Source organism: Corythoichthys intestinalis, chromosome 21, assembly GCF_030265065.1.
Source record: "Corythoichthys intestinalis isolate RoL2023-P3 chromosome 21, ASM3026506v1, whole genome shotgun sequence".
Lineage (NCBI taxonomy): Eukaryota > Metazoa > Chordata > Actinopteri > Syngnathiformes > Syngnathidae > Corythoichthys > Corythoichthys intestinalis.
The window spans coordinates 30,054,600-30,076,746 of record NC_080415.1 but is presented as its reverse complement, the minus strand read 5'-3'; the positions used below and the strand labels follow the sequence as shown (position 1 = coordinate 30,076,746).

At 39.7% G+C, this 22,147-nt stretch overlaps 2 protein-coding genes across 6 annotated transcripts in view; one reads left to right on the top strand and one right to left on the bottom strand.

The window, feature by feature from the left end:
- Positions 1-290: 290 nt before the first annotated feature.
- Positions 291-12,328, bottom strand: oat (ornithine aminotransferase). 2 transcript variants are annotated; one of them, XM_057825704.1, is made up of 10 exons: positions 12,161-12,328; positions 8,562-8,782; positions 8,256-8,480; positions 8,100-8,195; positions 5,758-5,885; positions 5,552-5,674; positions 5,350-5,478; positions 5,169-5,282; positions 1,483-1,627; positions 291-1,422 (listed from the first exon to the last, which is right to left on the bottom strand). In XM_057825704.1, the coding sequence occupies exons 2-10, from the start codon at positions 8,764-8,766 to the stop codon at positions 1,262-1,264; spliced, it is 1,326 nt and encodes a 441-aa protein (XP_057681687.1). In that variant the 5' UTR covers positions 8,767-8,782; positions 12,161-12,328; the 3' UTR covers positions 291-1,261. The 2 variants fall into 2 exon arrangements, with proteins under 2 accessions (XP_057681687.1, XP_057681688.1); XM_057825705.1 differs by lacking the exon at positions 12,161-12,328 and adding an exon at positions 11,669-11,833.
- Positions 12,329-12,536: 208 nt separating this feature from the next.
- Positions 12,537-22,147, top strand: part of lhpp (phospholysine phosphohistidine inorganic pyrophosphate phosphatase) — a 58,990-nt gene continuing 49,379 nt past the window's right edge. For all 4 annotated transcript variants that reach the window (XR_009061737.1, XR_009061738.1, XR_009061736.1 and 1 more), the window contains exons 1-6: positions 12,537-12,703; positions 12,810-12,997; positions 15,298-15,451; positions 15,532-15,595; positions 16,522-16,614; positions 16,764-16,855. Coding sequence is in view for 1 of the 4 variants with exons in the window: in XM_057825709.1 (XP_057681692.1) it covers positions 12,573-12,703; positions 12,810-12,997; positions 15,298-15,451; positions 15,532-15,595; positions 16,522-16,614; positions 16,764-16,855 (722 nt within the window). In the remaining 3 variants the exon portion in view is untranslated. The remainder of the gene's footprint in view (positions 12,704-12,809; positions 12,998-15,297; positions 15,452-15,531; positions 15,596-16,521; positions 16,615-16,763; positions 16,856-22,147) is intronic.

Here is a 22,147-nt window from a genome sequence, read left to right as displayed (position 1 = left end):
TGTCAACAACAGGAGAAAGATGTTACTAGGAATGCTTTTAATAACAGCAAGCGATACGCAGCAGAATGATACATTCTTAAAATAATTTACCAATGGTAGTGCATTCATGTAGTATTAAAATAAATGAAGTTTTCCAATACCTTTCTATAGTATTGAATGCATCCGTTATGTGTAAGTTAGGTCCCACAAAGCTACATTTGTATTCGAGGTCACTGCACCACCTAGCGGCCGTCTTTGTCATTAGTGAATTCTAATCAGTTAGAAACAACTTATTTAATTCACACCACAAATGAAATAATGCAATAATTTATTAGAAGAATTTCTGATTTTCTTTCATGTAACAAAAACTGGTCTTTGACAAGACAATACGCTGGAACCTTCAATACTCCCGTTAGAAGCTTGACAAGTAACAGTTGTTACATTGTGCCAACTTAACACAAAAGGTAACATTTTACATTCATATTTATATCTTAGTGTGCACTTCTTGCAAAATTTTGTTCAGTGAAACCTCCATTATCGAATAAGAAAACCCTTCAAATTTCCGCTTTTAGTTGGACTGCTGTTTTAGCTAACACATTCATTCCAAAACCAGCTTTAAAAGACAATCCGATGTCTATATAATAGTGCTATGCAAACATGTTTGTTCCCTCTGTGTTTCGATACTTTTATTAGTCCCACAGTGTGGATATTTGCAAATCGCACTAATGGATTTTTCTATTGTCTTTTAAAAAGCTAATCTTTCATCATTTTTGTGCTCTAACTAGGCTAGTAACATTACTGTTTAAGTGCTATCTGCAGGGAAATTAGTGCTGATTTTGAGTTGAGGCGCTTTCTTTAAGCCAAAGTGTTCCATTATCACCATCATGTGGCATTACATGGACATTACAGAGCAGCATAGGAGCGTTATGTTAATTTCTGCTATGTGTGGCACAATTTGTTGCGCTAGCCTTCCTTTCCTTTTCATACCTGTACAGCTCAACTAACTTGGCATCGTTTCCTGTCAAAATTCCACATTTCTGTATTTGTATTTTTTACCAAATTGAAAACAATGCATTTAAACTAGTATCAAACCGCATCCTAACAAATCAAAATATTAAATATAATGAAGAATTGTAACAGCGGAAGGATCTTAATGTCCCGCCCTCATAGCAAGTGAACTATATACAAGAACAATGCCCATCTAAAAGTCCAAATTAAATCGGAAGGAGCGTGTTTCAAAGTTTCACCTAAAACCAAAATGATTACTTTGATATGTGTACTTTTAGAAGGACGAGATGGTTTTGTGGATGATGTCGATGCACTCTCTCAGCTGGGGCTCGTTGATGGTAAGGGGCGGAGCCAGACGGATGATATCGCCGTGCGTGGGCTTTGCTAGCAGACCGTTGTCGCGCAGGCGCAGGCACACCTTCCACGCGTCACAGTCTAAGCAGGGGGAAAATACGTCAGCATTGTTCCAACAAACATGAACGAATAGTGCCATACCTTCAGTTTCTTTGATGATGATGGCGTTGAGCAGGCCCTTGCCGCGCACTGTCGTCACAATATCGGAAGGCAAATTCCTCAGCTCCGAGCGCAACAGTTGGCCCATGCGTTCGGCGTTTTCTGCCAGCTTCTCCTCCTCCATCACCTGCAAGCAGCATTATGTTCAGCCAGAACTGCAATGCTAGTCATTCATTAGATCGCTGCTAGTCCTTCCCAATTTGAACAGGTTGTTTTTGTATCGCCGTTAATGGCAGCTAATGAGCTCGTCTATCAGTTACCAAACAAACATACTGCACATGTTTTGTCTTTTTTTATGTTTTATTAAATACAAGACAGCAGCGAGCAGGAAAGGGTTATTTGGGGACAGAAAGGAAGGAAGCAGACAGAAGAGAAGAAGAAACAACAACATGAAATACATACATTGTTACAAACCTATGTATTAGGGGTGTGACAAAATATCGAAATGGTGATACATCGTGATAAGGTTATCGATCTGCTCCTGCCAAGAATCGAGATATCGTTTTAAAAAGGTGTCAATGTCTTAAAAAAATTTTTTTTTAAATAAATAAAAAAATGAACCAACAAGTTGCTACCAAAATCTTCCACCATAATAGTGTCTCAGTTAACTCTAAGGCTGCATTGACGGTGCACGACGCCCAATCCTTTTAGACTGAGGGTTTTCAGGGCATTTACAGGTCACTTGCGGTTCATTTTAGGGCATTTATAGGTCATTTCCTGTTAAGTTTGAGTCACTGCCTATTGATTTGGGTGATCCCCAGGTCGCTTCCTGTTCTGTAACTCAAAATCAACAGGAAGTGACCCATAAAATACCCCAAAATCAACAGGAAGTAACTGAAGATCAACAGGTAAATTACCTTAAATGGCCCAAAATTACCTCATTGCCTGGCATTGGCTGCCACTGACGGCCATAGACGTTCAATCTGTTTGAAGAGGGAGGGATGGCAGCCACCCCTCCCATTTCAAATGGATTGGACGTCAACTAGTGATTAAAAAGTCATTCCAATTCACAGCAGAAGCTTGTTTTTCTGTTTATTAGTTGTTGGTCAGAAAATCATTCTAGGATATTCTACAAATGTACAGTTATAGGGGAACAAATTACTTCTCCCAAAAAGTAATTGCGTTAGTAACTCACCTGAATATAAGAGTAATTAGTTACTTGGCAAAGTAACTAGTGATAATTTTCATGTTTTTTTTTCCCCTCAAAAAAAAAAAAAAAAAAAAAAAAACAGGCCGCACAATGTGAAGTTTAAAGGGTTTTGGGGACAATTGGCCCTAGCCCAATTCTTTACCCTCCACTTAAATAGACACAAGGGTATTGCGATAACTAGATAGTAACCTTTGCTATGTGTGGAAGTCATTTAAAGTTGTGAATCAACCGTTAAAGTTGTGAAAATTGCTCCCGTTATTGCATTACTTCCCTTATGTCTACTTTCAACATGAGTACGTTTTAAAACTGTTTCATCATTTAAAGATAGATTTAAGTCAATATTTTGCCGATTTAGGAGCATTTTAGATTAAAAAAAAAAAAAAAAAAGTTACTTTGGTTCGCTAAGAAGGATCTCTACATCAGAGCCTTCCTGAGAGGTCTACTGCTTTAAAGTGCTTGTGACACGAAAAAGCATGTTTATTTCATAATACACGCGGTATTTTATGCTCCTGAATGATATGGACCGCTTGGATGTGTGTGGAAGCGATCGCTATATTTATTTAGTTTTTTGAATCCCGCGCCAGGAAAATGAGTGACTTCCGGCTTCGGTCTCGCATTGAGGAGGAGGGCGCTGTGACGTGTACGGTAGAAGACGTCCTCTTCACGCTACAGTGTACTGTTGTGTATGAGGACGAAGGATTCAGCTGATTTTGCGGATTAATACTTTTATTTTTTGCATCACGCCAGCCAAACGGCTGCAGAAAAATCATTCTGTATGCGGGAGAGGCGTATGCGCCTTTTTGGAGTTTCAAAAGGTTCCCATTCACCGTGGATATTTACTGTGGGACCATTGGACTTACAAGGAAGTGAGTAAACATCTTGTTTTGTATTATGTCAAATACGAATACAGTGATTACAAAGTAAACACTATAAAATTCCTTTAAATAAAGGACTACTTAAGTTTGATCATTGATAGGCATGTAAAAAGCTATCCTCACACTCATTAGCAGTTAGCTGTTAGCACGTTAGCTACACAAGAATTCCAGCCACCCTCCTCCAGGGAACGAACTGTAAATTGCTCTCCGCCGGGCGGTTTGCCGATCCGCAAAGAAACTCGACAACCGGGTCGTCATGTCAAATAATCCAGGCTAGTTATGTGTGATTTTCCACTTCGAAGACTTTGAAACATCCCTCGGTTCGGGTTAGCATGTCGGCTAGCTGTCACTCCTTCTGGTCTGTTTAGATTCTCCGAAGCCGGGGAAGGGAAATGACATATGTCCGATTTAGGTGTCATAAAATATCGTTCGGCAGGTGTGACAGTAAAGGTAAAGTCGACTGTTTTGACCATTATGGAGTAATTTTGCCATGTCGTCTTGAATAAATGGATTTTTATTATTTTATATTCCATTTAGCACAAGTTATTTGTCATGACCATGCCATTTATTTAGCAATTGGGGAAAGTACTTGGGTAAAAAGAATATCCTGTAAAAATATTGAAGTAAAGAGACAGAAACAATGACATTTTGCCACTCTCTTCGTCGCGTTTTCCTCATTGTGAATAGTTCCCCCTCGACGGGCTGACTGTTCCTTCTCAAGCCATTTATATAGCTATTGGGGAAAATACTTGGATAAAAAGAATATCCTGTAAAAATATTGGGAGTAGAGAGACTGAAACAATGACATTTTGCAGCTCTCTTCGTCTCGTTTTCCTCATTCTGAACAATTCCCCCTCAATGGGCTGAATAGTAAAACCGATGAGCCTAGTCTACCGCTGACGTCATCCACCTGTTGGGGACGCTAAAGCCCTATAATTGTAGGCGTGGCTAACCGGCAGATTAAAAGACTAATTTCTCGTCATCTGCGCTTTGCTAAATTGTTGTATATAGTCGAATCGTCTCAAAATATGATTCTAATTCACATAATAATGCCATTTAAGACTTTTTTTCTGGTGTCGTATGCTCTTTAAGATGGCGGCTGTTTACTAACACATGTAGTCCTTAAAACATGTTGCCAATGCAGCCGTGTCTGTCATTTGCATCTAGTTCTTTAATATGTGGTATCTACCGTATCATGTGGTCGTAGTTTGTAGGCTATGGCTACAGTCAGGTATTATTGGAGCCACCTAGCATCGCGTTTGCAATGGCGTCTTCCCCACTCCTGCTCTGCTTTGTCGTCTCCGTGAGTCCGTCTCTCTTAGACTTTTTTTATTCAACCAACTTAGTAACGCATAGTAAAGCACGCCTTTCCCGCCTCAGTAACGGTAACGGCAAGATGAGAAAATTAATTAATTAGATAACTCATTACTGAAAAAAATAACGCCGTTATATTCTAACGCCGTTATTAACAACACTGATCGTCAGATCATCGTTATCGTGAGCTTTGTATCGCAAATTGTATCGTACCAAGAGGTTCCCACTCCTATTACCAATGAACATAGTGGTATTATTTTTAGCGAATTATATTCAACTGTGGACACCATGAGAGGTCTGATAACCGACTATACATCTTTTTTACTCACCTGAAGAGCAGCGATGGCCACCTGACAAGCGATGGGGTTCCCTCCATACGTGGACCCATGCTCGCCCGGCTTGATGGTCAGCATGACCTCATCGTCGCACAACACAGCTGACACCTGATACGCACGTGACAGTTACACATTGCACTAAACACTAATCAAATTTGCTTTTATAAGTGCCTACAGGGTAAACTCCTCCCGAGAGTGCTTTTCCTAAGATGACAATATCTGGACGTGCTTCCTCGTGGTCCACTGCCAGACGCCTCCCGGTTCTCGCCAGACCCGTTTGCACTTCGTCGGCGATCCACAGCACCTGGAATAGATTTTTCCATAAAAATACATTCATATACGAAGTAGCTAAACGTGCAGCTTAAGTGCATACTCACGTTGTGGCGCGTGCACAGCTCTCTGATCTGGGTTAGGTACCCATTGTCAGGTACCACCACGCCCGCCTCGCCCTGGATGGGCTCCACCATGAAAGCTGCGACATCTGGATCCTGGAGGGCTTTCTGAAATAGGCGTAACGGTCCCACAAAAACTGTCAAAATACTATTCACTCTTGTTTTTTTGGGAATACATTCCAAAAGCACACCTCAAGTGCCGGAATGTCGTTAAACGGGACCAGCTCAAAGCCAGGCATGAAGGGGCCGAAGCCTTCGTAGCTGCTGGGATCTGTGGAGCTGGATATGGCTGCCATGGTGCGGCCCCAGAAGTTGCCATCTGATTCAAAAAGGACATACAAAGCGTTTTACGGTCTGCTTGTTAAATTACACAGCTTCATTAGTCACCAACGACAACCTGCGTACGAATACGCTTACGTGTTCGTTTTATTACTGTTTGTTCAATGAAGTAGGCAAAAGTGCACTGGTGTTTGTGACTACTCTTACGTTATTTCTAAGCATTACGGCGATAATTGCTGTACAAATTCTTTAAAAAAAAAGTTTCATCATTTATTAATAAGCATACATATATGCCAAATGTACACTATAATGAGGGACTGGTACCTCCCTCAGCAATACATCAACACATGGTGCATAAGTTAATAAAAATTGGGGAAATATACATAGCCACAACTAGTGCATTGGGAAAGAATTAGCCATTAAAAAAAGCAGTCAAACATTTAATTAACAATTTTTGTTTACAAATTTCCCCTGCAAGGCATACTGGCAATTAGGAGTGTAAAATAATATCGAAATGGTGATATATCATGATACTTGTATCCAGGGGTGAAAGTGGGTAGAATTTATTGCCGGAACTCCCTGACATGAAGGTCGCCACGGAGCCAGAATTTTTCTTTATGTATTCATTTATTTGGGATGGGGACTATATTACACAAAGTGAAATGGAATATATTTTGAAGATCGCACAAACATGGACTTTTTCAAATTTTAAGGAAATTGCCTAACCTAAATGAACAAAAAAAAGTCCTAAGTGCACATTGACAGGTCAGAGAAAATAAAATGAAATATAATAAGCCTCCTCAACTCTTCCTTGCTCTGAAAGAATTTATCAATTTTCAGTTGCATTGGCCTTTTTTATCAATAGCGTACCGCACGAATGCTATTTTTAGACCGTGACGTCACCATCTTAAACCGGAAGTGGGTCAACACGGGAGCGCCCTCTCATACAACCCATGTTAATACTGCTTGTTTTCTGCCAATCATCTTTCAAAAAAGAACATGCTGAGTAGACGCTGCTGCTATGAAAATTGTAGAAACGACTCTAGATATTACAGCATATGAAGGATGTTTTCTTCATATGTTTTTCTAGCCAAAAACTCAAAAAAATGTGAACAATGGATCAACTTGTGCTGACATCCAAAACACCAGTTTAACCGCAGCAAGGTGAAGCCATTCACCTTCATATGCAGTAAAAATTTTGTTAGGGCCCATGCTCCTACAGATGACAATTGTGATCCATTGCCTGCCCCGAAGAGGTAAGCCATTTTGATATTTTTACTCATTTTTTAGCGTGGCGTTTTGCCGTGCTGCTTCTGTCTGACAATGAATGACCTAATAAAAATCAAAATGGTATCCGACTGCCACTGTTTTTACCTTTTCTGTTGTAAAAAAAAACAAGTAATGGGTAAGTGTAAATAAATTATAGAATTAAAATTTGTTATTAATGAAAAAATTAAAAGTGTTCGTTGGCGGTCACTGAGTAAGCATTTGCGATCGCTACACAAAAATAGCAATATAAATTACTCCCAAGAACGGTCAGAGACGTAAGACAACCAGAGGATATAATATATAAGAAAGACAGGGCATATGGTGGTAAAGGATAGATTGTTCAAACAGGAGAATGTCATTGTCAGTGGCGTAAGGCAATGCACACAAGAAAAATGTGTCTCGACACTCAAGCCATCTCTTCAACTGAACATTTGTATGTTCTTTCAAATCTTTACCAGTGAGTTTGACACCAGGGACATCTTTTTTGGGCAGAATTGGTAGGTTTAGTTTAGTAAACATCTCATTTGTACACTATTTACATGCATATAGCATTAGGGACAAACGCGAGCTTGACCCGCCTAGCAACAGTTGCTAATGTTATGACTATTAATGAGCAAAAGTGACATGTTGCGTGCGGTATGCCATTAAACAAGCTTTTCTATTCTTTTTTTTTTTTTTTTTGCTGTTCCAGAAAACGTGCATTTGAACCAACCAGAGCTAACTAGCTCTGCTGATAACATGTCAGTATGTCAGCCAATTGAACGGACAACTGGAGTTGATGGTTTGCTTTGCCGCGTGCTTACGCACATTGACGTGACTCGTCATCGTCAGACTCAGATAACTGCAGTAGCTGGGGAAACCTCTGTGCCTTCCGTGTAATAAAATAAATAATAAAAATTGTGATACATTACATGATTTTTGTGAAAAAAACACATCTTTATCGTTTACGAATTGTTTCCCAAAGGCTACGGCCAGTTTGACTCACCTGCAAAGACGATCTTGGCTTTGTTCTTGGGGACCCCCTTCACGTTGTAAGCCCACTTACGAGCCAACTTGCATGCCGTCTCACCGCCTTCCACACCTTCAACAACGAGACTACCATCAGTATCCCTCAGGTGCTCCTGCTTTCGTTTTTCCTTACCTGTGTTCATGGGTAAGACCTTGTCATAGCCGAACAAGGTGGTGACGAACTCTGCGTAAGCGCCCAGCATGTCGTTGTAGAAGGCACGGGAGGTCAGCGTCAGTTTGGACGCTTGTGCGGTGAGTGCGGCGACGATCTTTGGGTGGCAGTGGCCCTGGTTGACAGCACTGTAGGCGCTCAGGAAGTCGTAGTAGCGGCTACCTTCAACATCCCATACGTAGACTCCTGTAGAAAAGTGGCTAACAATGTTAATATGGATGGTTTGTTAACATAATTTTACATTGTCGTATAACTGTGTTAGCTTACCCTCTCCCCTCTGCAGCGCCACAGGCAGGGGATGATAGTTGTGCGCACCATGCTTTTCCTCGCGGGCGTAGATCTCCTCGGGGGTAAGTGGCTGTTCCGCCTTGCGAGTGGGGGCGGGACGCGCCGCCGAATGGACGCCGCGGAGCGTGCTGAGGGGCGCGGAGCTCCTCAGACTGCGACCGAGCTGGAAAATCATTGACTTCATCTTCGTATGATTGTGTCTAAGGGAACAAAAGCACACAAACTTAGCCAGTTGTGTTTATTTAACAGTGACATACTGATACTATGTCAATCTGTTATTCTGTCAACCAGTCAGATAATAAACAAGCCGATCTCAAAAGCCCCCTGTAGCTATTGAAGCCAAATAAAGTCAATCCTGAATTTAAACACTGACATGCCCATTCAGCCTGTTGAACAATGATTCTCTTTCCCGCAGCAAACAATACTCTACGAGTGTCAAAATTGCTGTCACGGTGGTATTTTGATTGCTGGCAATCATATTATTGCACAAACGCCTCTGCATCCGGCCAAAAGATTTTTAAAGTAAATGAATAACTTTTTTTAATCAGTTGTAAAGCAACATTGGCTCAAGGTAGGAGTGGGCAGTAGAAACGGTATTCATTCCCCAAAGTTAGAAATTTTGTCACTGAGGCTCATCGCAATATATAATGTTGAAAGTAAGCAAGTACAGACATATTGCTCCTGTTTACAAGTTATTTTTAGTAATACAACTTTACTCATAAATAAAATTACGTTTAGAAAAAAAAAATAGGAATGCGATGTAACAGGTGTTTGCCTTCATACGGTTAAAAGTTGTCCGATAATAACTTTTTAACCAATAATCGATATCCCAATGTTGTCCAATCTCCAAAAATCCGATACAAATATCAAACCGATATATTTGCTCATCTACTTAACATGTTATGGCTAATTCTAATTTGATGCCCAATTGGATGCTCTAATAATGATAAATGTAACAACTTCAAGGTTTTCCAAATAAACATTCTGTTAAAAATAAGAGGACAACTTTAACTGAGGTTATGGAAAAGTGACTATATTGCACCACTACATTTTTTTGTTGAAATCAAAATAATGCAAACATTTTTTTGGGCTCAGGTACAAGTGCCAATATGGCATTGCTAAATGCATATTGGCCCAAAACGATAATCAAAAACTGATGTCGATATTATCCGATATCATTTTAAAATGCTTTGCTGCTGCAATAATATTGGACAACACTAGTTAAAAGGTTTTTTTTTTTCCATACAAGAGCTTCTTGTATCTAATTTAATGATCACATAATTTGACTTCATAACTTTCTTGATCCAATTTTCAAAACACTGAAGGTAATTTAATAACGTAATTAAATTGAATTCATGAACTATGTGAAACATGTAAATATCAAGGTAACAAAAAAATGTTCAGAATCCTATCTAAAGTCCTCCTATTACCGTAGTTTTCGGACTATAAGGCACACCTGACTGTAAGCCGCCACCAACCAAATTTGACACAAAAACGGCATTTGTTCATATATAAGCCGCACTGGACGATAAGCCGCAGCTGTACTCACTGTATTATGGGATATTTACACCAAAAGATATTAACCGGTAACACTTTGACAGCGGCGTCACATGACTATCATAAGACAGTCATATTTATGATATGACACTGTCATGAGCATTAATGAACGCTGATGACAGATGTCATTAATGTCATCTGGCAAATTATCTCACTTTGAATGGATGTAAACAATCCGAGTTGGACATAAATGGACATAATGCTCATGACAGTGTCATGTCATAATTATGACGGTCTTATGACGCCCAGTGTTGTTAATAACGGTGTTACAATATAACAGCGCTACTAACGGCGTTATTTTTTTCAGTAGTGGGTAATCTAATTAATTACTTTTCTCATCTTGGCAACGCCGTTACCGTTACTGAGGACGGAAAGGCATACGTTACTATGCGTTATTATATTGGTCGAAAAGTCTGAGGGAGACGGACTCACAGAGACGACAGAGCAGAGCAGGAGTGGGGAGGAGGCAAGAAAGTTGTGACTCTGAGCAAACGCGATGCTAGGTAACTCCAATAATATATGTTGTAGCTGATAGCCTACAAACTACGCCCGCATGTTATAGTAGATATGGTAGACATGGTAGATATCACATATACTGTATATAGATATAACTACATGCAAAATGACAGATACAGCACTAGATGCGGTAGTAAACAGCCACCATCTTAAAGCAGTAGACTTTTTAGGACGGCTCTGTTGTAGAGAACCTTCCTAGCGAACCTAAGTAACTTTTTATCTAAAATACTTCTAAATCGGCAAAATCTTGACTTGAATCTATCTTTAAATGATGAAACAATTTTAAAACTTTCATATGTCGAAAGTAGAGAGACGGGAACTAATGCAATAATGGGAGCAATTTTAACAACTTTTAACAGTTGATTCAGGGTAAAGGGTAAATTAGGGGAAAGAATTGGGCTCGGGCCAATTGTACCAAAAACCTTCACAAAAAACTTCACATAGTGTGGCCAATGTTTTTGTTTTTTGAGGAAAAAAAAAAGTAATTATCACCAATTACTTTGCCAAGTAACTAATTACTCTTACATTCAGGTAATTGAGTTACTAACACAATTACTTTTTGGGAGAAGTAATTTGTAACTATAATTAATTACTTTTTTTCAGTAAGATTAACAACACTGATGACGCCACTGTGAAATAAAGTGTTACCTATTAAACCAAATAAAACAACAATTAAGCCACAGGTTTCAAAATGAGGGGCAAAAAGTAGCGGCTTCTAGTCCGTAAATTACAATCGTTAAGTATGGTAATATAATGCCTAGAAATAAATATGGCCATTTAATAACTTATCACTGAGAATCATTTTCACCAAGTTGCATACATAGTTTTTATTAAAAAAAAAAAAAAAATTAATAATGAAGAAAGACTCCACAAGTTGGCAAAATACATTTTGAGGGACAAACGTTTTACAATTAGGAGACATTTGTAATTGATAAAATTCATGAAATAATCCTTCAAATCTACCAAATTAGGCTGCCACGAAGAAAATACATACTATAAATGGCTTTACTCACCTATAGAATGAAATGGGTTTGTCCACTACAAATTCGGTTAATACCGCGCGTTTGATGGAGAATATAACAAGGTCGTCTGTTGACGTCAACGATAAGTGTGTCACTCAAAACACACATGTTTGAAAGCGGCTTGTCGTGTGACCACTTTCGACAGCCATTCAGCGACGGACCCAGCTTCACACCTACTAACATTTTTGGCAGTACAGTCCAGTTTAACCTGCCCCTGAAAGATGATAGGTTGTAACAGAGCTGCCTCCAAAAACACCCCCCCAATTGCAACCTTCATCACAGGTTGGACCTTAAAAAAGACTGATTGCCAAACTGGTGATTCACACCATTTAATGTAAATTCCAATTTAAATTGCCGCGTCCATTTTGTTTACTGTACTGCGGATTCATTAGCACATTAGCTAGGGAGCGTTCAAAGCTTAGCTGTCAAATAAAAGAGAAGCGAATTAAGAATGGCAAGACAAGAAAGGAGGGAAATAAATACCACAACGGTAGCGAAACGTCCTTCAAGATTCTCTTAGGAGGTGTAGAGTGTCAGATTGTCCGCGGGGTGTGCTTTTATTCGATGTTTGACGCGGCAGAGCACCGGCACGTTTTATGGATGACGTGGACGCGTGCCAAACGGCGGAAACATGCCAACCATGACGTTACAAGACACGCCCTCATGTTGCAATAATCGGCTTGATTGCGAGACCCAGAGTCAAACTTTGTCATATTGTGTCGAATGTTATAATTTCACAAATATGATATAGTACTTAAAAGTGTGTTTATTTAAATGAAATCTCCCCGGAAAAAAAAAATATGAGTAAAACTTCTTCGAAGTAGAATGCACGGAATTGATTGACAGCTGGAGTCCCACTGCTTTCGCGCATGCGTGTACGCGTATACGTCACATCATGGCCGATATCGGTTTCCCGAGATGTGCGGCGAGTTTAAAAGGCGTCATTCTGGACATGTGTGGAGTTTTGTATGACAGCGGGGAAGGCGACGGGGTTGCCATTCCCGGCTCTGTCGATGCCGTGAGGAAGTGAGTGTTGAACGCTACTAAAAAAAAAAGGTTTATTTTGATGTAAAGCTAGGTTCATGCTTATCTCAAATGACATGGCCTCCCTTGGTTTTTATTTGTTTGGAAGGCTGAAGGCTTCCGACTTGAAGCTAAGGTTTTGTACAAATGAGACTCAAGCCGCGAGGGAGAAGTTTGTTGCCAAACTCCGAAGATTGGGATTTGACATATGTGTCAGCGAAGTCTTCTCACCAGCACCTGCAGCGGTTGCTGTCCTGCGAGAAAGAGGACTGCGGCCCCATCTGCTGGTGTATGACGGTACTGTTTTATTATGCTTTAAATGAGGGGTCCTCAAATGCAAATCTTGAAGGTCCGCAACTGTTTTTTTTTTTTTCTCCATACAAACATGGGTCCATTTATTAATGTCGGTCAAGTACAAGGCAGGTCGAAGGTGGTAAAGGTGGTTTTCTTTTGACCAAACAAATATTCCATGCACATTCAAATTAAACAAAAATAAATTAACATGTTCTTGACTTAAAATGAAAATACAAAAAAAACAAAAACAAAACAAACAAACAAAAAAAAAAAACATGCAAGTACATTGTTAACACATGTACAGTAATTGACAAGATCTGTCAATAAGGTGCAAACATAATCATTATTGACAGTAACTTAATCTGTAGAACACTGCTCAATGAAAGAAATTTCATTTTGGGGTCAAAAAGCTGTTTACTCACATCATCAGCCAGTAATTTAGTTCGTCTTGTGGTTGATTAGTGTGAGAGTGAGATTTGTTTGATTTTTGTTGTCATGTCATGCTTTTCTTTTCCTTCGAACATTGCTGCCATCACTTCAGTCATACACTCTTTTATTATTTCTCCATCAGAGAATGGCTTCTTATGTTTGGCCAGCACCCACGACACTCTGAATGAGCACTCCGTAGCAATTTGTTGTTGTGTCACAGATCTAACAATAACCTAGCTTGACTCTTGATATGACTGCTTCAACCTGTTAATTTGTTTCCTTCTCAATTCTGATTTACGAGGAAACTTCTCTTCAAAAGAGCTGTGCACTGTAACATAATAGCGTTTCATATTTTTACTTTTTATCAGAGCAACTGTCTTGTAGCATATTAAGTAGCCTACATAGGTTTGATACTTGCAGTTGGTAAAATGGACGCATATTTGTCAGTCCATTCCTCGTTGAAATGGCGATTTTTGTTGTCCACTTTTCTTGTTTTGGTCAACTTTGAGCATGACATTTTGTTAGATTTGGTCTTCTACTGGTGGCATGTAAACAAACATTGCAAAGTTCTGGGTGCAACTCGCGTTTCACACTGCTGCGGTCCGTCCACTCTAGCAGTATGCAGGCTCTCTTAGCCAATCAGCGCATCCATGCACGCTCTCTCAGCCAATCAGCGCATCGTTGTCATAGAGATGACAACAGAAATGGGAACATGGAAGATATCTGACAAAAAATTAAACAGACTTTAGCGATAGAATAGTAGAGCATAGCGATTGATCGGTGACTGATACAAATAATACATGTTAAAAAAAAGTTTATTTTTTGTTTGTTTGTTTTTTTTTTTTTTTTAAGTGCCATTTGTTCTGGATCCACAGAGAGGTGTGCCGTGGTCCGGCCGTTGACCGTGGTCTGCTTATTGAGGACCCCTGCTTTATATGCAAAATAGCAGGGTACAGTGCTCTGTCAAGAATTTTGTAAACATTTTTTAAAAGTTGCTACTTAAAGTTATTATACTTAACGTAGTCAAGTCTCCTCCACTTGGTACTTGAGATTTTGAGCCACTCAGAACTCAGAAGTATAGAGAGATGTTTTATGACCAATTTATGTGGAAATGTATGAAATTCCAACGGTTTCACCATACTAGATTCTAACATGATGTTAAAGCAACAATTTTATGATATCTTGTCCCTCAATGACTGATTGATTTAGACACGCACAAATGAAAAAAGTACCGTATTGGCCCGAATATATGACGGCCCTGATTATAAGACGACCCCCTCTTTTTCAAGACTCAAGTTTGAAAAAAGACTTTTTGAACACCAAATTAATTTTTATACAGAAAATAATTACAGTACACCTGAAACAAATGATTATAACAATATATTTGAGAGAAAAAGCATGTTATTTTGCCTCATTCAAATCTTAGTATCTGAACATTTAAATATGTAAACTAAAGTGCAATCACATGCGTAAATGAATGGCTTCTGGTTTTTGAAATGTAAATAAACCAATCTATTGTGATAAAACAACAAAATTGCAATAACTGCATGAACCATCAAAGTGAAGTCTAACTGTAACTGTAGTCTCGAAACAAATCTGAATAAGGAAAAACATTGCAATTAAATATTGCAAACTGGTTTAACTTGAGAGCTGAGATCTGTCATGACAGAGCATCGCTTCAATGATATCTGGCGCCATCTAGCGTCGTGAATGGGTAAATGTCTAGACCGCGAATATAAGACGACCCCCTCTTTTTCAGCCTTATTTCAATGCATAAAGCGCCGTCTTATATTCGGGCCAATACGATAATTCACATTATTTAATGTGTGAATAAATGAATAAACAAATATGGGTTCTGCCTCCACTCCCAACAGCGCTTCTCTCGGAGTTTGAAGGTGTGGACACAAGCGACCCCAATTGCGTGGTGATCGGCGACGCAGCCGAAAAGTTCTCGTACGCCAACCTGAACGAGGCATTCAGGGTCCTGATCGGCTTGGAGAAACCCATTCTATTCTCGCTTGGAAAAGGGTAAAAAGGGTGTTATCTCCTTTAAGTACAAGAAGTTTACAACATGTGGATAAGTCAGACTCACAGCTGTTTCACCACAGGAAGTACTACAAGGAGACTGATGGCCTCAAGCTGGACGTAGGAGTTTACATGAAGGCCCTGGAGGTACTACATTATCACAAGGCACAAATTGTTTCAATTACAAATTTGATGCACCACCGTACAAGTAATAGAATAAACTGTTTCATCAAGAGTTTATTTTCCTCACAAGTGTTGTTTTTGGCAGCCATTTTAATTTTCGTCTTAGTCTTTTGGACGATAATATCGATTACTCTTAGTCATATTTTAGTCATCTCAAAATGTTTGTCTTCGTCTAGTTTTTGTTGATAAAAAACTCAAGACCAATTTCGTCTAGTTTTAGTCGACGTCAACTAAAAAAATTTTCGTTTGTAAAATTAAAAAAAATTTACGAAAATAAAGGTTTCCAACTATTTCGAATGAACATTGACAGACAAGCACTTACTGTAGCGTCTACAAAGACAGCAACACACTCAGCAGGAAAACAGTACATTATTTTCAATTAATTATACCCACCTTGACGCCACGAACTGTACGTAAAAAAAAAAAAAAAAAAATTGCCGCCGCTTGCCGTTAGCATGCTAACGTGAATGCTATGCTAACGCTACGAGTTACATTTAGTGTGGGAGGAATACTCCGCAGAGTCAGCACAGACCTTTAAAGGCTAAGGCAACATTGCATATCCTCTCTGGCCAAGAAAACAAATCTTACCGTGTGTGCAAGCCTGCGTGGAGACTGGAGACACACTGGTGAGTCGGGAAGGAAGGATGGGGGGCGCACCACGTCACGAGTGACACAAGCACACACTGCTATGATCCAGGCTAACTACACATTACGGAAACTATTGCTCATTTTTCTCTTGTTCTTGTCCGGTCAGAGAAAAACTGGCATTCATCTCGTTATGTTTTAGTCTCCCAAAACACATTTGTTATCGTCTCGTCATCGTTATGAAAAAAGTGTTCGTTGACGAAATATTTTCGTTATCGTTGACGAAAACAACACTGTTCCCCCAGTACGCCTGCGACGTGGAAGCCGAGGTCATTGGGAAGCCGTCCGCTACATTCTTCCAGAGCGTCCTCAATGACATGGCGCTTCAGCCACATGAGGTAGGAGTCTTGCTAAGTCGGCGCCATCTTTAAAAAACAAATAATATACAGTATTTCATGCTAAAATTTCACAGCAAATTTCTATCTGGCAAAAGCTGCTATACCTCATTTGTTAATGTTTTTTTTTTCTTTTTTTGTGCCCCTGGCAGGTGTTGATGATTGGTGATGATCTGGTGAATGATGTGGGTGGTGCCCAACAATGCGGAATGAAAGGCGTGCAAGTAAGAACAGGAAAATACAGGTCAGTGAATTAAACAATACACGCACGCGATAGTACTCTAATAAAGAACAATGTTATGATTATTAGTTATTAACAGCTTTTTAGTCTGTTTAACTGATTGGCTGAAACATGATCATTTGGAAATGTCTCCTCATCCAAAGCAGCCAAACTAGTACAAGTTCCATTTGGTCGAAGTACTTCCAGTTACTTGTCAACAGGGGACGCCCTGACACCAGTTGAATGCTCCTCTGCTTCTCGTCCCTCTTCTTTTTGAAACCTCCAGATTTGTACATTTTATTGGGGCCACTCCAAAAATAGCTATCCACATAAGTGGATCTCTACGCGGTTGACAAATTTATGAGACGAAGCAGCTCGGGTGCCTTGGCGACGATGTAATTACAGACATGTAGTTGATTATTCAGGGAAAAAAATTGCTTTTGCGGCTCATGGGGGGGGGGACAGAGCTGTGCAAGCAATATGATTGAAAATGCTGGGTTCACCTCATGAACAACACTGCTTTGGTGTACGTGCTGCCATTGAGTTGCTTTGTGAGGTTAGGATTATTGTCAAGAGAAAAACAAATGAACGGTTCTCCCACACTTTGTGTGCAAGTTCATGATCTCCATCCTCTTGCTTTGTTTGGTGGAGCCCCTATACACTATAAACTCCTAGTCAGATGTGGGAAAACACAGCTGCTTTTACGTCAAGCAGATGCTGAGCAGACCTCTGCTTTCCGTCAGACTCAGAGGAAAAAGAGGGATCGTTTCGAAAAGGCCAGGCGGGACCAAACTGGGAAATAAGTTAAATCAGGGACTGTTTTTATTGTAACTGTGTGGATTACATTCAATCAGCATTTACTCTTTAATTAATGTTTGGCCTTCCTTATTTACTGTTATATTACTATGGGCCTTAAATGTTATTTGAAAAGAAAAGTATTTTGTTTTTTTCAGAAAGAAAATGGAAAGTATAAGATTTTTAAAAAAATGTTCAATGTTTATCAAAATATCTTTCTAAAGGAAAAAAATAATATTTAATAATAAGAGGTTCATAAAAACAGATTTGTACTATTAGGAAGTGTCACTAAATGATTAATTGACTATCAAAAAAGTTAGCCCATTCATCAGAGAAGCACTAATTAACTTATTCCCTGCTATTGACACCCCTTTTAAACTCTACATTAAAATTATTTTTGCAACGATGAATCATTTAACCCGAATAAGTCGATTAGAAAAAAAAGCTACGAATCAAATTTTGCTGCTTCGAGGATTCTTTTAAATAGAGTGACCTTGTAATGGTTTGGTTTGAAAGTGTTTGCATTCAATGTTATTGATTTGGGTGGGTGCACTGCCCTCTAGTGGAAACAATCAATATGACATAACTCATCTAACATGGCTGGATCCAGCTACTCCCTGTTAAGACCAACATGAGGTTGTCAGTTTTTGTTTGAGCCAATATGATTGTTAGTTTAGAGGTCAGCGCAATTTTCGGACTATAGGACGCTGCTTTCTTTTTTTTTTTTTTTTTTTTTTTTTAAACCTGTCCTGTTCAGCTTTTTGACAAGGAGAATGGAAGTCTAAGTGTCTGGTTGGTCTTAACAGTTTTAATGTTTCACATTGAGAGTATGACATACTCCTATTGTGATCATTCAATATACCTCGTTCATTATGACAAAGCAGTGAACGGGAAGGGGTTATGTGGGAACACAAGAAAAGAAACAAGAAAAGAAACACCATAAACACAAACAACAACAAGAAATACATTGAACGCCTACACTAACTATTAATATGTCGGTGCTATCGTCAGCTAGATGTATTTCCGGTTGACACCATGTGGGGGGCCTGTTGACCAGGGAAAGAAGGGGAGGGAGGTGGGGAAGCTTCAAAGCTAAGTGATTTGGAGGGGTAGAGTGTACACAAATCAACTCTGTGATATAGAACCCAGTAATCGTGAGAATCCCTTGAGAGTGTAAGCCTGTTGGCAACCGACCCTACGCCGGCCCACTACCAATCCCGGCACCGGGACCCCCCACCCGGGCGCACCCAGCCACGCAGACGAGTAGAGATGCCGCGCGGGCGCCAGCCCAGGGCAATGGTCCCCATCCAGCCAGCCCGGGGAGGGAAGACGGGCGTTGGGGGGGGGGGGGCAGCGCAGCTCATCCCTCCTCCCGCAGCCCAGCAAAGGAACCATCGTCACCCCCCGAGGATCCAGGGGGGTCCCCCGGGCCACCTGCGCTCCCATCAACCGGCCCTCAGGGATGGGAAGAGGGGACACACCACCAACCCCAGTAAATCTATCATGGGCATTAGTGAATGTTTATGACAGATCTCATTAAGTGTCATCCGGCCAATTATGTTACTAACTCCATGTATGTCCAGCTCGGATCTTTTATATCCATTCAAAAGTGATATAATTTGCCGGATAACACTATATGGCACCTGTTATAAGCATTCATTAATGCTCATGACAGTGTCATGTCATAGATATAATTGTCTAATGACAGTTTTATGGTGCCACTGTCAAATAAAGTGTTACCATATACCATAACTAGCAATTAATGAAAGAACTGGAACAGTAACTGAATAAATAATTAGCACAGAACATGAATTTTGATTATTATTTACTGTAGTGCTGCAATGCATGCTAGGAGGCGTGTTGGAGAACAACAGTGTTGACAGCACGTGGCAGAAGAGGTTGACTGTTTCCCACAAGGGACTCGCTTGAAGTGCTGCAGTGATGGCCAAATGAAGCTTCTTGAAGCAATGAAGCTTTGTAGCCAATTGTTCAAAGCTTCATGGTGGTTCATTTGGTCTTTAGATGCCGCTGTCAAATAAAGTGTTACTGGTTAATATTTTTGTTGTCGAATAATCGAGTAATCGGATAAGGAACATAAAAAATTTAAAATTCCTGAGCTGAGCCTCAAACGGTCTAAAAAAATAAAATAAATGAGGATCTATGTACAACAATAGAACAGTTGGCTAACTTTCATAGCAAAAGTCTAGCTTAAATGCTATAAAATGCTAATGTTTTTTTTTAAATGCTCTTAACAAATGGTTCAGACACATATTCTCACAAAAAATGGATAAATATATCTATAAATTACGAATGCAATAAGAAAAAAAAGAAATAGCTCAAACAAAAACTTGTTGGTCTTAAGACCAACAAGTTGGTCAGCCATGTGAAATGAGGTAGACAAGGGGGCCGTGTATCCACCCAAATCAATAAAACTAAATGCAAACACTTTCAAAACAAACCATTACAACGCCACTTTAATTAAACGAATACTCGAGGCAGCAAAATTTAATTCGAATCTTTTTTTCTAATCGAATACTCGAGTTAATCGATTAATTGCTGCAGCACTACATTTTATAGCCTTTAAGCTTGTGGACTTTTGCTATGCAACTTAGCAAATTGTTCTTTTGTTGTACTTCGATCGTCATTTATTAATTTTTTAAAACCGTTTCATGCCAAGTTCAGGTATTTTAGTTTAATTTTAAATGCATTTATTGCTCTTGTGAAATGAAAGTGCAACCCTGCATAGTTTGAAAAACACTTTGGAATTTTATTTTGTATTCACATTTAATGCTCTTTTAAAAGTGCAAGTATAGCCTTTGTTTTACATCTCCTAAAATTTATTCTGCACCGCATTAAATGTTCCTAATCTGATTACTCGATTTATTTGAACTAATTGATCATCGATTACTTAAATAATCGATGGTGCCAGCCCTAATTAAAATAAGTTTCATCGTCTTTTTCAAACGGTAGACATTCCAACACAAGACAAACCTGATAGGATTATCTTGTCGAGTCTGCAGGATTTGTTCCGGAAGGACCGTGTTCATGTGTGTTTCTTAAATTGACTTGATTGTGTTTGACAAAGCTGGAGAGAAAAAAAAAGAAAAAGAATTCCGACCACATGGCCTAAAATGGAGGCTTTAATCAGTTTCACATGTACTGTACATACTAGGCTGCACCTCCTTCACATGACCATTAGTTTTATTATTCCTGCAGTTTATAAGTCGTATGACTATGAACGCCAATGAAGCCTGTTGAGACTATGCTTCTGAGACAGTTTTTCTCTAACATACAACACATTTGAAATAAAAAAATGGATGAAAATTTAATCCATTTGAACAGCGCCAGGAATTACAACGTCCAAAGGGGTCATTAAACGCAATTCCTCAAACACATTCGGCAGTGATTTACAAGCACTGTGGGTGTGACATGATGCCATTCATAATGCGTTCTACCATAAGGCACTTATTACTGGCTTGGCACATTATTAGGTACACCTACACAAACAATGGCTGCGAGTAAGCAGAAACCCGCCATGGATTCCCGTAGGACTTTAGCAGATGAGAGTGCACGGCAAACATTTTCACACAGCCCTCACCGCCTCCTTTAAAAAAGGTTTACAGTGTAAATCACAACGGCTGGTGGCCCACGCTTGACTGCACGTGCGAGCTGAAAACGGTGTTTCCGAGCAGGTCCGGCAGGATCCTGACTCTGGGAACAACTCAACAGGAAGCGAGAGTTTGGGTCGCTAAGCATCACAAATCCAGACACAAGTTTACATCTGCGTCTTATCTTTACTTTGACCTCAACCGGGCACATAAATTGCAACCGCGCTTTCGTTTTTGTCGGCGTGGGAAAGTAATCTATCACGTATCGTTAACTTCAAGTGTGAATATTATCAGTTATCTGGCCGGCGTAAAAGAAAAAACATTAGTGCTTTTGCGTTATCAGTCGCTCTGAAGTGTAGCAAGCATCAATCATATAAACGATGTTCTTGCTGTTATGTGTTGCATGAAATAATGACTGTATTTGCTGCACTGTCATACTGTGATGCTAATTAACTCATAGACTAATCCATGTTGTTCCACTCTGTTCCCCATGGATTGGAATTGGCAGCTATGAGCGTAACGTAAACACAATCAATTTCAGGAACGATTGCCGCGTCCAGCTGGCTGACCCAACAAGGCTGCTTTGTTCCTCCCGTCCCCCAACCGGTCTTTCTGCTGTTAACATTTGCATCCTATGCTTTAAGTAGGATATTCCACTAAAATGACCAGTTTTAAACATCCGTCTGCACCCTCGCTACAGGCTTTCCTGCTTCCCCTTACTGCCCAGATTCCTACCAGAGCATATCGGGCAATCTATTGTCTGGTGGAATGCTCCAAATATTGCAAAAAGATTGGTTTATGGTGACTGGGAAGCCAGCGTGGCTTTACTTAGTGATTCAAGTGAGTTTTGAGGATTAGCTCATGCAGTTAAACTGCATCTACATCATTCAATAGTGCCATAAAAAAAGTGTTT

What these genes read in the sequence shown, in the direction of transcription:
- oat (XM_057825704.1), bottom strand. Translation starts at nt 8,766, where the DNA reads ATGAAGTCAATGATTTTCCAGCTCGGTCGCAGTCTGAGGAGCTCCGCG. An exon ending in AGCCAAGATCGTCTTTGCAG is followed by an intron (nt 5,886 to 8,099) that starts GTGAGTCAAACT and finishes TTTTTGAATCAG; the next exon opens with ATGGCAACTTCTGGGGCCGC. An exon ending in TCTCGGGAGGAGTTTACCCT is followed by an intron (nt 5,283 to 5,349) that starts GTAGGCACTTAT and finishes CGTGCGTATCAG; the next exon opens with GTGTCAGCTGTGTTGTGCGA.